At 33.5% G+C, this 14,433-nt stretch overlaps 1 protein-coding gene across 1 annotated transcript in view; it reads left to right on the top strand.

Annotated features, from left to right (window-relative positions):
* Positions 1 to 14,433, top strand: part of LOC148626297 (uncharacterized) — a 76,688-nt gene that overhangs the window by 20,500 nt on the left and 41,755 nt on the right. Inside the window, exon 2 of the mRNA XM_088570180.1 lies at positions 10,265 to 11,023. Coding sequence (XP_088426306.1) covers positions 10,786 to 11,023 — 238 coding nt within the window. The 5' untranslated portion in view covers positions 10,265 to 10,785. The remainder of the gene's footprint in view (positions 1 to 10,264; positions 11,024 to 14,433) is intronic.

The raw sequence follows: 14,433 nt of genomic DNA, 5'->3' as shown, positions 1-14,433 counted from the left end.
TAATCTGAACATACTTTGACTAATGAGAGATCGTTTGATACACATTCTTGTATCCATATATAGTCAATCAGTGTTTTAACAATGTAGCTTTTGGATCTACAAGTATAAAAAGGACCATTACATGCCAGATTGTCACTCTGTCATACAGGGACAGGACACAGATTTCTTTCATTCACATAACCATCAAAAAACTACCTTTTGTATTAAACCAATTACTATCAATATCTGCATTAAAATCGCCACCTATGATTGTAATATAATTTTCACAACATGTGTCATAAATACCAAATAATGCATTGAGATAACTTAAGTACACATCTTGATTGTAGTTAGTTGAATGTAAAAGAATACGCAAAAAAAACATAAACTTTGAAATGCATTTGAAGTTTACTTAACTCAGCATACTCTATCACTTGCAAAACATAAATAATTTACTTTAACTCTAACGATTTTCAAACAAGTATCGCTGTTCCATCTGAACCTTTAGGCTGTCTACGACTTTCAGTATCAAAACTATAAGCATGTTCAAATTTATCATCAAAATTTTCCAAAAATGAAATATTCGATTCCGTTAGCCAGTGTAATGTTAATAGACATACATCTGAACTATCTAATACAGACTGAAAATATGATGTGTCATACATGGCACCCCTCATTTTTTTCTGTAGGCTTACCTAACGTATCAGTGATGTGTTCATGATTAGCAGGGGTGGATCCAGACATTTTAAAAGGAGGGGTGGAAGTCGGTTATTATAGAAAAAGGGGGTGCTAGTACGTTTTTTACGTTTTTTTTTTTTTTTTTTTTTTTGTTTTTTTTTTGTTTTTTTTTTTTTTTTGTAAACTTTACTACACTCATTCCCTTGTTTACTCTTACACATGAAAACAACAATTTTCTCTAATATTAATTAAAGGTGTCAAATCCCTGCACCCCACGGATTCGCCATTGATTAGGAAGTCTTCGCTCACGTGATAGTATATGATATTTGCTCATGTGATTAAAGATGATCAGTATCACAGTGACACGCGAGGATCAGTTGTTGAATGTTGGTGATTTCACTTCAAATTGATCAAGCCCCGTGCAGGTCCGGGTGTTAAAAGAATAGGCCTGCAGCAGCGCTAAGCTTGTCGTAAAAGGCGACTAAATAGTGCTCAGAACCTTAGCCGGAGGCTAGGGCGCTCTGCCCACAGAGCAACTGGGTTGTGTGACCCAGGTGGTGGAATGGGGTACCCCTGGCGTGTTACATGCTGGGGTTGTCAGGCTATAATACGGAAAACCTGACCGCAAACCATAGTGGTGCACCGTGTTGGGAAACAAATCCTGTTTGATATTCAGTTTGATATTCAAATCCGTTCTATATTCAATATAGAAACCGGAATGAATGTATAAGTAAATCGAACAGAATAAAATCCTGTTTGATATTCAGTTTGATATTCAAATCCGTTCTATATTCAATATATAACCAGGAAACGGATGTCAAACGAATATTGAACAGTAAAACAATCCTATTTGATATCTGTTTGATATTCTAATCCGTTCTGTATTCAATGCACATGTATATATGTATTGGAAACGAATGTCAAACAAATATAGAACAATAAAAATCCCGTTTGACATTCAGTTTGATATCCAAATCCATTCTACATTCAATATCTAAACCGGAAACGAATGTCAAACGAATATCGAACAGACCAAACTAATGCTTGATATTCACTTGGATATTCAATTTTAATATTCAAATCCATTCTACATTCAATATATAACCCAAAAACGAATGTCAAACGAATATCAAACCGCAAAAAAATCCCGTTTGATATTCAAATCACTTCTATATTCAATATATAACCCGAAAATGAATGTCAAACGAATATCAAACAGCAAAAAAAAAACGTTTGATATTCAAATCCATTCTTTATTCAATATATAAATCGGAGACGTATGTCAAACGAATATTGGACAGATCAAAATCCTGTTTGACATTCGGTCTGGCATTCAAATCCATTCTATATTTAATATGTAACCCGGAAACCAATGTCAAACGAATATGGAACAGCAAAACAATCCTGTTTAATATTTGTTTGATATTCTAATCCGTTCTGTATTCAATACATATGTACATATGTATTGGAAACGAATGTCAAACAAATATAGAACAATAAAAATCCCGTTTGATACTCAGTTTGATATCCAAATCCATTCTATATTCAATATATAAACCGGAAGCGAATGTCAAACGAATATCGAACAGAAAACAATCCTGTCTGATATTCAGTTTGATATTCAAATCCGTTCTATATTCAATATAGAAACCGGAATGAATGTATAAGTATATCGAACAGAATAAAATCCTGTTTGATATTCAGTTTGATATTCAAATCCGTTCTATATTCAATATATAACCAGGAAACGGATGTCAAACGAATATTGAACAGTAAAACAATCCTATTTGATATCTGTTTGATATTCTAATCCGTTCTGTATTCAATGCACATGTATATATGTATTGGAAACGAATGTCAAACAAATATAGAACAATAAAAATCCCGTTTGACATTCAGTTTGATATCCAAATCCATTCTACATTCAATATCTAAACCGGAAACGAATGTCAAACGAATATCGAACAGACCAAACTAATGCTTGATATTCACTTGGATATTCAATTTTAATATTCAAATCCATTCTACATTCAATATATAACCCGAAAACGAATGTCAAACGAATATCAAACCGCAAAAAATCCCGTTTGATATTCAAATCACTTCTATATTCAATATATAACCCGAAAATGAATGTCAAACGAATATCAAACAGCAAAAAAAAACGTTTGATATTCAAATCCATTCTTTATTCAATATATAAATCGGAGACGTATGTCAAACGAATATTGGACAGATCAAAATCCTGTTTGACATTCGGTCTGGCATTCAAATCCATTCTATATTTAATATGTAACCCGGAAACCAATGTCAAACGAATATGGAACAGCAAAACAATCCTGTTTAATATTTGTTTGATATTCTAATCCGTTCTGTATTCAATACATATGTACATATGTATTGGAAACGAATGTCAAATGAATCAATGATTTGCAGGGACGTTAGAACGGTTTATTCCCTAACGAAGCCTACATGTATAACTGGTGGAACTAATTTCGTTGTATTCCATTACGATTTCAACTGCTTGATGTATGCCTAATTAGGGATGTCCGTCCGTCCTTATTTCCTAATGTCCTTTCTTCCGTCACAGTTTCCTTCAGTTACACAGAAGGGTGCCCATCTCTTGTCGGTTTCCCCTCCAACACCACTGAAATTGAATTGAATGAAACTTTCATGATTTTTTTTTACATATCCATTTCGTATTCCTTTTATTTTGAATGTTGACCCAAAACCATTTCAGGTTTCACATCAGCAAAACATGGGCTTTACCATATATGAATATAGAAACACATGGGTTCCCTTCTCCTATCCCTTACTCACCCTACACCACTGGATGGAATTTCTCACAATCTTAATAATATATTTCTAGTGTACACCTTTATATAAGATTTCGATCCAAATCAATCTTGTGGTTTCGTATATTCTAAAAGCAAAACATAGATCTAGTCATTTCCTCTACATTAATAAAACCTTCACTGAATATTAATTACTTATTCCCAATGTGCAGCTCCCATTTTAGATCTGACACAATTTAAAAAGATGCATTCTATTAAATGGGGGAGTAGGGTTTCAATTTAGTGAGAACTGCTAACAGGTTTTTGTTCTGGTTTATTGAGGTTTTCCTTTAGGATCTCTTGCTTGTTTATAATTTCTTAGATTTTACTCTTCCTCGGATATGACTGAAATAAAGGCTCCATTTTTTATCTTTGCGAACGGTAATTCGATAATTCAAAGTTTTCCTTGTCCTATCTTGCACAATCCGTTTGGATCATGTTCTTCATTTTCCTCTTTTCAGCCTTTGATAGATTGCTGGGTCTGTTGCATTATTTTAGCAAAATACTATGTATAATGTACTGTATAAAAGTAGTGTCTTGGCTTGTTACAACTAAAATAGTCTTGTTTGTCTAAGTTTAACTTGATCTTTGGATATGAGCTTGGTATAGCTTTTGTAGCACGTTACCTTTGCTTGGAGTGGTATCAGAAAATGTCAATGGTGTAACTCAGACAGATGCTACCGTATCTGCAGAAAACACCGGGTTCTTACACCAATTCCAACCAATTTTTTTAAAAGTTCGATTGATTGTCTGGTTTGTGTGTTAACCAAGCGTCAGAGATTCCTTCAAGAAGATTTAAAGATTTTTGTACAAAAATCTAACTACTTTGACCTACATAAGACAACAATACTTAACATGATCCAACTGTATAACATAATAAATGTCTCATCAGTACAAAATCAACCGTAATCAAATATACATGCCTTCTTAGAGATCCTAATAGGTAAAGACGTATTTTTTTTTACAAACTATCAATAGATTTATAAGCTTACTTTTGTCATAATTCAACTAAACCTCCTTGATTAATCTACCAAATATAACTACATACTTGTAATTATCTATCATAAATTAACAAAGCTCCATTAATGTTACAATTTAAATACTAAAAACAGCATGCTAAGTATATAGATAACGAGAATAGGTATGGTGTATATGTCAAAGAGACAGCAATTCTATCGGGATGAAAATGTCAGCCCAAGGCCACCCATTGGTCTTCAAATCACGACGAGGAAATCCTTATACCACAGGGCAGGCTGCAGCTAACCCCAGAACATTATACACAGGTACAGCGAAATATTTTCCCACCTATAATCAAGTTAAAAAAAAACGAAAAAAGACATACAGAGGCCAGAAAATCCTGACTTGGGACAGGCACAAAACATGCGGCGGGTTTAAGGACTTTGATGTGATCACAACACTCCCCCTTTAAAATCTGGCCACTGTGGAAAAAATATTACACAATTAAACACACCTACAAATCAGTTCAAAAAGGTCTGAGTCCTTTCTTACAACAGAAATAAAGAAACTGAATATGAATTACACAAATGTACAAACTAAGGACTACTAGCAGTTACCTGACATTCCAGCTCTAGACCACTTTAAACCTACGAACAGTTATATCCCCATCGCATGTAAAATCAATTCTAATTCTTCCAATGTGGGGTTGAGAATTACTGTACATCATAAGTAATACAACAAAGTCACAACCCACGTCTTGCCAAAAACTGCTTTCAAATATAGTGTTTTAATTTCTGTCTAAAGACCCTAAGAGCAAATTAATGTTAATACCAAAAATGCTATCCTTAACGATTTGACAACAGTATCATTATTATATCCCTTACGAATGAGGCTATTCAACGGTTTTGTTACCTTATTCAGTGAATATCCTGTAAAACAAAGGATGAGAGATACTCGCACGTATTAATCCTTTACAAGCACATCTGTATTTGAGAGTGAGTTCCTTGTATTGGTTAAAAAATTTTGAACGTTTTTACGAGCTTATTATTTATACTAAAATTCCTAAGATTAACATCCTGATTGACAAATTATGAAAAGTAATCAAGGGAACCAAGGGTAAAGTGGTAATCAAAAGAATGGGACAAAGACCAGACATGGAAAACAGACATACACAACAAAGAACATAAAGTAACTAAAATCATACATACAAAGTAACAAAAGCAAATGAGCAACTCTGACTTCACTAAAAACTGGGAGCATGGATCAGGTGCACCGGTAGGGTAAGCGTCCTCTGCTTTTCTAGAAACACCCACCCAGTTGCTCATAAAAAGTCAAGTCCGGGGTAGACAAACGAGGAAAGGAAAACTATGACCCGTTGAATAAATCAGTTTTCATGGTGCAGATGGATACACCATAACGATCCACGAGTTCATGATGACGACCATAAAACTTCTGTAGTGATTAGTTCAATCTTGTAGCAACCTAACCCTGTTCCAGAAGCCTATTTGTTAGAGTTCTAGCGCGATACAAAAAATCTGCGTAGTTTCGGCAAGCTCTGGCATAACGTATGAGTTGTGTTATGAACACTCCATAGGCAGGTGATGAAGGGATGTTTCCACAGATGAAAGGAAAGTTGACAATTATGAATGAAAAGTCATCACGTTTGTCGTAAAGTTTGGTCAATAGTTTTCCTTTACTATCGATTTCTAAGTGTAGGTCAAGATATGAAGCTGACTTCACAGTGTCTGTAGTAACATTTATCTCAAGTTCTTTGGGGGTAGATGCGATGTATCAAATCCCCGAAATTAGGATTGTTTAAAGATAATACTTCATCTATACAGCGGAAACTGAGACCAAAGGATCTAGCCAAACGATATTCTTTCTTTCGGATCAGATCAGCTATAAAGTCAGCCTCATAAGAGTGAAAAGTATTTTTCAAAAATACAAAAGATAAATATTTCTCTTTAATTAATATTGTTGATTTTCACTTGGTGATATAAGGACAAAATAACTGAACAATGGTACGAAGACAAGAACCAAATACATTTAATCTGAAACATTGGACCAAAGACAAGGAAAAATTCACAAAACAAGGAAGACAAGGACGAATAACTGTATATACAATCATTGACAAGGACACAACAATCTAAACCATACCAACATAGGACAGCAGACAATGGCAAAAAAATCTGAAACATTGGACAGTAGACAAGGGCCAACACATCTGAAACATTGGACAGCAGACAGAGGCCAACAAAACTGAAACATTGGACAGCAGACAAAGGCCAACAAATCTGGAACATTGGACAGCAGCCAAGGGCCAACAAATCTGAAACATTGGACAGCAGACAAAGGCCAACAAATCTGAAACATTGGACAGCAGACACGAACCAGATTAGTAAATCAATATTTGATCAAAAACAAGGATCTAATACACTTATAACTAAATATCAGATAAAAGAAAAGGTCCAGATAATTGAATATCGGATCGACGACAAGGACCAAATAAGTAATCATTTACCAAAACACTTAAGGACCAAATAAGTAATCATTGACCAAAACACTTAACATTGGGTGGAAGACAAGGACCATATTATAGGACACGTTGAGCGGTAGACATGAACTAAGTTTATACAAATTCGACCTGAGACAAAGGACCAAATAATCTGAAACATTGAACCAAAGACAAGGACCAAATAATCTGAAACATTGGAGCAAAGACGAGGACCAGATAAATACAGTAAACATGTGATAGAAGCCTTTGACTTAAAACTAAAATGTATATAACTATATACATTGAACCGTTGTTCTTTCAATTCCTCTTCTTATACCCTGTAGTATTAAGATATTATTTGTCTACAGCATGTATAATTCCAAGGTGGATTATTACATCGAAACTTTTTTATATATACAGCTTACCTTGATTAACTACTTGGTAGGAAATATATATCTGAACAATTTATTCAATTAAGATAATGGCCATTACCACATAATGAATGTATGCGATTTATAGGATAATGTTCAGTCAAAAATGAAAGACTCGTGTATCAGCTATACATTGAAAAAGCTTAACGCATTACAGACAGCAATTACATACTTCCCTTTACAAAAATGTCTGGTCAAAATATCAATTAATATTATTTAAAGCGTAAACACATTGGATTACGCGATAATGCGTTTTACGAATGAACATGGTCACATGACAGCTAACATTATGACCCAATTCAACGGTAATGGCTGTGCCCGGGGACTATAAATTATTCCGAAGCTTTACACACAGTCGTGTATAACAAATACTACCTTTGAATGCAAAGCGTTATGGAGTGTAAATTATATGTAAGCACAAAAACGTCAATTTTACCAAGTAAAAAGATGGTCAGCGTCATTCATTCCGTGCAATTGATTGGTTAAAACTGTGTTGTGAATGATTTTTGTTTGATTTTTGGGGTATATATCCACAAAGACAGTCAAATGTTTTTGCTCGAAGAAACACAGTCTTCGATTTATCATGTACGACATGAATGGTGTAATTTTAGGATATACGGAAAGTGTTATCTTTTTCAACTTTATTGTTATAGTGTTATTTAAATAAATTTGTCCAAGTCCTTTATCATCTCTTCTTAGTCCATCTTCAAAGTTTTACAAAATGACCTAATTTGGTGCAAGTTTAAAATTTTCGAAATTTATTGACGTTGCGTACGGTGTTGGTGTCAGTAACATCGAAATCGGCAAAATTTCGACGTTTTGTTATTATTGCGACATACATCATTCTATAATAGTTATAAAGAAGTGTGCTTATTTCATTTTTTACATGAAATAACGTATAAGACATGTTTTATTATTTAATTATCCGATTCGGTATTAATTTTTGGTATGTTTTGGTCAATACATCCTGATATGGTGAATAGTTTGGCATCAACCATTTAAACATGATTTGAAGGAAATGTTATCCCTGTAAGATAAATGTTATGAATTATGAACACAGTTTTCGTGATGCGTTATAAAAATAATTAAAACACACTCACTAAAACAAAAAAACAAACAAAACTACAAGCAAAAATGTCAGCACTCCTCCCCGGAAATCAAACTGTGGTAGCGTATAAAGTGAATTTATTTCTTCCCTATTTGATTTCATATCTCTAATGTAGAAGTATGTTGCCTTGTTGATATTTCCGAATACATATTTTCTGAATTTTATAAGGTCTGTTGCTTAACATAAAACATTTTGAGAAAACAAAACCATAGCAAATTCTCTTTGAGAAAATTTAAGTGCGAAATCTCCCCTTTTGATTATAAAGTCGTCGTGTTCGGCAGCGGTGTCGTCTTGGTCTGGGAACACTTCGTTTCCATACGATAACCTTAGTTGTGGTTGACGAATTATGCTGAAATTTTTATATGATTTTACTAACCTCTGAAGAGATTCCTTTTTTATTTGGAATTGATGGCCCTTACCGTCTAAGAAAAAGGGCCAAAAAGGGTAAAAATAGGTCTTTATTAAAACCCACGTAAAATGTTTGTTTGTATTTAATTTTAATTTAGTTACTCTTTGTTTTAGTTTTTGTGTTTTGGGCCGTTTTCAAGTCTTAGGGGGACAAATTTGGGCTAGGCCCAAAAAATTTAACTTTCTTGTTTTTGGTCCGATTTCGTTTTTTTTTATTTCCTTGGATTTCTCATTAGGTTCCCCATAAACAACAAACCCTGTCTGCACTTTTCAATCAGATTTGAGATATATATCTCTCGCGGATTTAAGTATATAAAGTAATCGACTGAACACTATTTGCCTTTTTGAACAATTCGTTCGAATTTCGCATGGTGTACGCGTGATTATATAAAATATACAAATTTAAGATGTTGTGACATATTGGTTAGAAACAGACAAAATGCTGCGCTTAGATACTTGTTCAACCAAGTACCATTATTTCAACAATATACAATCTGCATCATATACAAATGTAAAAATCTTAATTTCATAGTTTTTGGTTCACTAAAAGCTAACGAAAGAAAGACTTTTGATAAAGACCATTACCATATCAGTAGACTTTAACCAAACATTGTTCACTATTTTACTGTGTTATTTTTAATTTCAGTATTATTTACATATTAAATTATGCTGAAATTTTTATATGATTTTACTAACCTCTGAAGAGATTCCTATTTTATTTGGAATTGATGGCCCTTACCGTCTAAGAAAATGGGCCAAAAAGGGTAAAAATAGGTCTTTATTAAAACCCACGTAAAATGTTTGTTTGTATTTAATTTTAATTTAATTACTCTTTGTTTTAGTTTTTGTGTTTTGGGCCGTTTCAAGTCTTAGGGGGACAAATTTGGGCTAGGCCCAAAAAATTTAACTTTCTTGTTTTTGGTCCGATTTCGTTTTTTTTTTTATTTCCTTGGATTTCTCATTAGGTTCCCCATAAACAACAAACCCTGTCTGCACTTTTCAATCAGATTTGAGATATATATCTCTCGCGGATTTAAGTATATAAAGTAATCGACTGAACACTATTTGCCTTTTTGAACAATTCGTTCGAATTTCGCATGGTGTACGCGTGATTATATAAAATATACAAATTTAAGATGTTGTGACATATTGGTTAGAAACAGACAAAATGCTGCGCTTAGATACTTGTTCAACCAAGTACCATTATTTCAACAATATACAATCTGCATCATATACAAATGTAAAAATCTTAATTTCATAGTTTTTGGTTCACTAAAAGCTAACGAAAAAAAGACTTTTGATAAAGACCATTACCCTATCAGTAGACTTTAACCAAATATTGTTCACTATTTTACTGTATTATTTTTAATTTCAGTATTATTTACATATTACCAGACAACGCGCCTATTTCTATTATGACAAACAAGGCCACGAACGAAAGAACTTCTTATATGTATGGACAAAAGTTCCGGTGTAAAATTGTGAATAATATGAAATTAAATACTATATTTATGATATCAATAGGATTAAAACGTTTATTTCAACCTTCAATCCGCCAACGAGAAAGGATTACATTCCAAAATTGCAACATTTGCAAGCAATTTAGAAGCTTAGAAAATCTATCAAGTCTCATGAAAACAACATAAATAAGAAATAAACAGATTATTTTTATGAACTAAGTCCACCTGGATCTGGTAAGGGAAACAATTGTGATTGACTTTTATGTTACAATAACAATACCATTGAAACGGCTCTAATGGATGACATTTAACCTATTAATAATACTTGTTGGCATCTTATTGGGATGAGCAGCAAAATTTGATCGCGTAAACTCTTCAAAGACTTCATTTTCATTTGGATAAACACGGCCATTTAAAAGTAACTACAAGAATCTGGATGTATTTAATAATTTTCTTGGTTTTGTTAAAAATAGTTTTATGTCATAGTCTCGTTCTAAAGAGCCATTACGGTTATGGTCATCCCGTGTACAAACCGGCAATTCCGTGTGCTGTTTCACTTTGGACGGAATGGGGACAAATAGATTATTTTGGGCAACAGAGGAGATACAGATGGATTGTGGAAACGGCAGAAAATGGCGGGGAACCATGTCCTGATCTTACAGATATAAGAACAGGTAAAACATAATTTTTAAAAAAAGAAAACTAGGAACAACACAAGAAATCAATGTTACATCAAAGAATGTTGTTACCATATACACAAAATGTAGAAACGTAAATATCGCATGACGTTATTGAGATATCGTAACTCTATTTTCATTTTTTACTCTTGACTTTTCAAATTGGCAAAAAATCGTCTTCTTTTGCAATATGAAAACTTCAACTTCCATTCAATATTTGAAAACTATTTTAATGTTTTTCAAAATTTTAATTCAAGTAAAATTTTACTTTTTGCAAAATCGAATGATCTTGTTTAACTTATTGTTTATGCTTAAAGATCACTGTATCTTGCTGGTTAACAAAATGCGTGTTGCACATATGATTATCCAAGATGCGTACTAAAGTAAAACGAGTTTAAGTTTTGGGCGGTATTGGCCACAATTATAATTAAGTTATATACAAACATATAATATAAAACAATACTTGAAATTGAAAAGATGCAAGAACTGTTCTATGGAAATTTAAAGAATTATTTGTTTATTAAACCGGAAGTTGTGGAATCCTGGGATACAGAGATTTCCCGTATCACTGTCACTTAATGTTGAATAGGTATAACCTGTATTCTTGTTGATACGAATAACTTGTAAAATATATCACTGAATATTTAACCAGAAGTGTTAAAAAGAAATGTTGGACCCTGGGGTACAAAGGTCCAGATAATATACTGTTTCAATGAAATTATGTCACTGCGCGAAGTATGCCAATGACAGGGGGTACAGGAGTCCCCAAATTTATTTAACCACCAGTCAAACCGCCACAAAGTGCTGTCTGAGCGTCTGTGACCAATACCGCTATCATGCTAATATTTGAAATTCACATTTAACTGGGTTCACAACTATATACAACAAACTAGCATATTTTATTTTATGTACGAACATCTTTTCGTATGCATATGTAGATAATTGTAAATAACGTGATAACCTAGGATACAGTGATTTTCATCTCTTTCGTGTGGGAACATTCAAATGCCAAAACTAGAATCCTGGGATACAGAGATTCTAAAATTCAGCTCACGCATGGGAGAAAATAGATAAATGTAAATAACTGTATTACATGTATATTTGGGAGAAAACAGATAAATGTAAATAACTGTAATGTATATGGGGGAAAAGATAAATGAAACATGAGTTCTGGGTTACAGAGATTCTTATTAGAAAGCTACGGCATTTTTAGTCATTGCCATTCATGTATGAAAGCAAAAGTAGATACATGGATGTACTGTAAATTAGCCTTTCACCAGTTGATATAATTTTGTGGCGGAAATGCAGGAATTCCGTAACAATGGAACAATTCTAGAGCCCTTGAAGGGTATTTAGAGAAATGTCGTTCCCCATATCTGTCAAATATACGCCATCGGTTTTAATGAAGCCGCCTGTCAAGGAAATGCCATTATAACTAAGTAATGGCGCCTAGACTGACCACAAATGCACCCATATAATTGTTTATCCTTTTCCTTGCTTCATTCAATTCATTGCTTTCTTATTTTCTGAATTACGCCACTTCGATCTTGGCAGGATCTCAGACTATATAATTCTGACATTCGGAAGTAATTTAGGCATGAAAAGAATCATTGGTTCTTGGGGTGAATTGCCTATTTGTTGAAAACTTATTAGGACCTTGATATACATCTACTTGCATATGACAATAAATCTGAGCTTGAGGTTCATTACAGCTTAAACAAGCGTGCTGATAAAAACAGCTTACAAGTTCCAGAGTAGTTAAAATCATAATATTTTAGATTGTAGGCGTTTCTATTTACTGGGTAGGTTTGGGGAAATGTTTGGGATTACATACAAAGTAACCACTGCCCTAAGTTGATTGCCCTCAAGAACTGGTATGGTCTTGGGCCTTCTTTAACCTGTATTGTTGGTCATATGATATTCAACCATTCTCCGGACAGCGTTTTGCCCCAAGCCTAACAGTGTTCAGAATTTTTAAGAACTCCTGAAATCCAGTTTTGTGAACCGAGCAATATATGCTTAATTACACAATAAATGCATCAGTCTACATTGCAATGTTTGTTTATTTTTGTTTTTTGTTTTGATGGCTCGACAATCAACTGGCCCTGGTTGAAACTTATGTTCTGTTTCTGGTTATCATTTGTAGAATTATTGATCAGTCTTGACAAATCTACATATTTTCCTTTAATTATCTTTTCTGTTATTGGTTGTGAAACATTCAATGCTATTTCATCATTGACACTTTTTGTCATACTTGGTGTGATGAATTGGTTTTGTGTGACCATATTCATTTGTACTGGCGATGAATTGGATTTGTGGTTGTATTTATTGTCTGTGTGTACAGTATATACAATTGGTATTGCATGAGACGACAGCATTACCTTCGAAATACGACGATTTACTTGCAATTTAAAGATGATTCTGGTAGATATGCTCCAAATCCGAATACTGTTTCAATCCTCAGTCATAATATTCGTTTATTTTTTTCTCGCATAGAAAGATATCATCTACTTGATTTAACTTCCAAGAACATAAATCATTTACACTTATCAAGCTTATCGTCCCAAATTAAATATTATAACCGTGGCCGGATGGATGAGGTAGCCTTCAGGCTTCTTTACATCTTCTAAAATTCATCAAATTTACCTTCAGTCTTTGACAAATTGTATAACAACTCAAGCAATACAAATAGTCGTTTTTAAACACTACAAATTTTACGGGTACTTTACCTTTTTAATAATCTTTAGCAAATGATATGCTTCCACCCAGCTTGTAATCAAGCGGCGCGAAAGAGAAATTACGTCGATTTGACGTCACTAAAGATGCATACAATTACAAACTGCAACGTCAATTTAGCATATCCACGCACGATAACGTACCACAAATATCAGCCCTTGTATAAATCTTTTTTTTTTTCATATTACAAAAATTGTATTATCAATTTGTAAAGTTTCTTTAAAAATCCAAAATACAAAGGTTTAACTCATCCACATAGAAGATTAAACACTTATTATTATCTACAGAAAAGATTATTTAAACTGTCATACATATCAGAGTAATTTACTTACGCTACCCACTTTTTCTCTTGGAATAATTGTAAATTAACAAAGGCGTTAGAAAAAAGTCAAAAAAGTATACATCAACTTCGACGGTCGTGACTAAGGTCCATTAGTCCAGCTCTTGTAACTATTCCCCAGCCAAAGAAATAAGTACCATATCCTCGTCTCACATAACGTGAACATCAAAAAGGGGGACCTCGACTTCAGAATTGACGACATTAATCTATCCTGAGACGGGTAAAATTGCAGAAAAACACTCCGTTTGTACGCTTAAAATCCCATACCAGTCCCAAGATGTACTACGGATACCTAGTCCAGTCGTCACTTCGGAGGCTGGTACATAGATTG

This window comes from Perna viridis, chromosome 2, assembly GCF_037379345.1.
Source record: "Perna viridis isolate PV_CMFRI_1.1 ecotype Kerala chromosome 2, ASM3737934v1, whole genome shotgun sequence".
Classification (NCBI taxonomy): Eukaryota; Metazoa; Mollusca; class Bivalvia; order Mytilida; family Mytilidae; genus Perna; species Perna viridis.
This window is presented reverse-complemented; position numbering and strand designations above follow the sequence as displayed.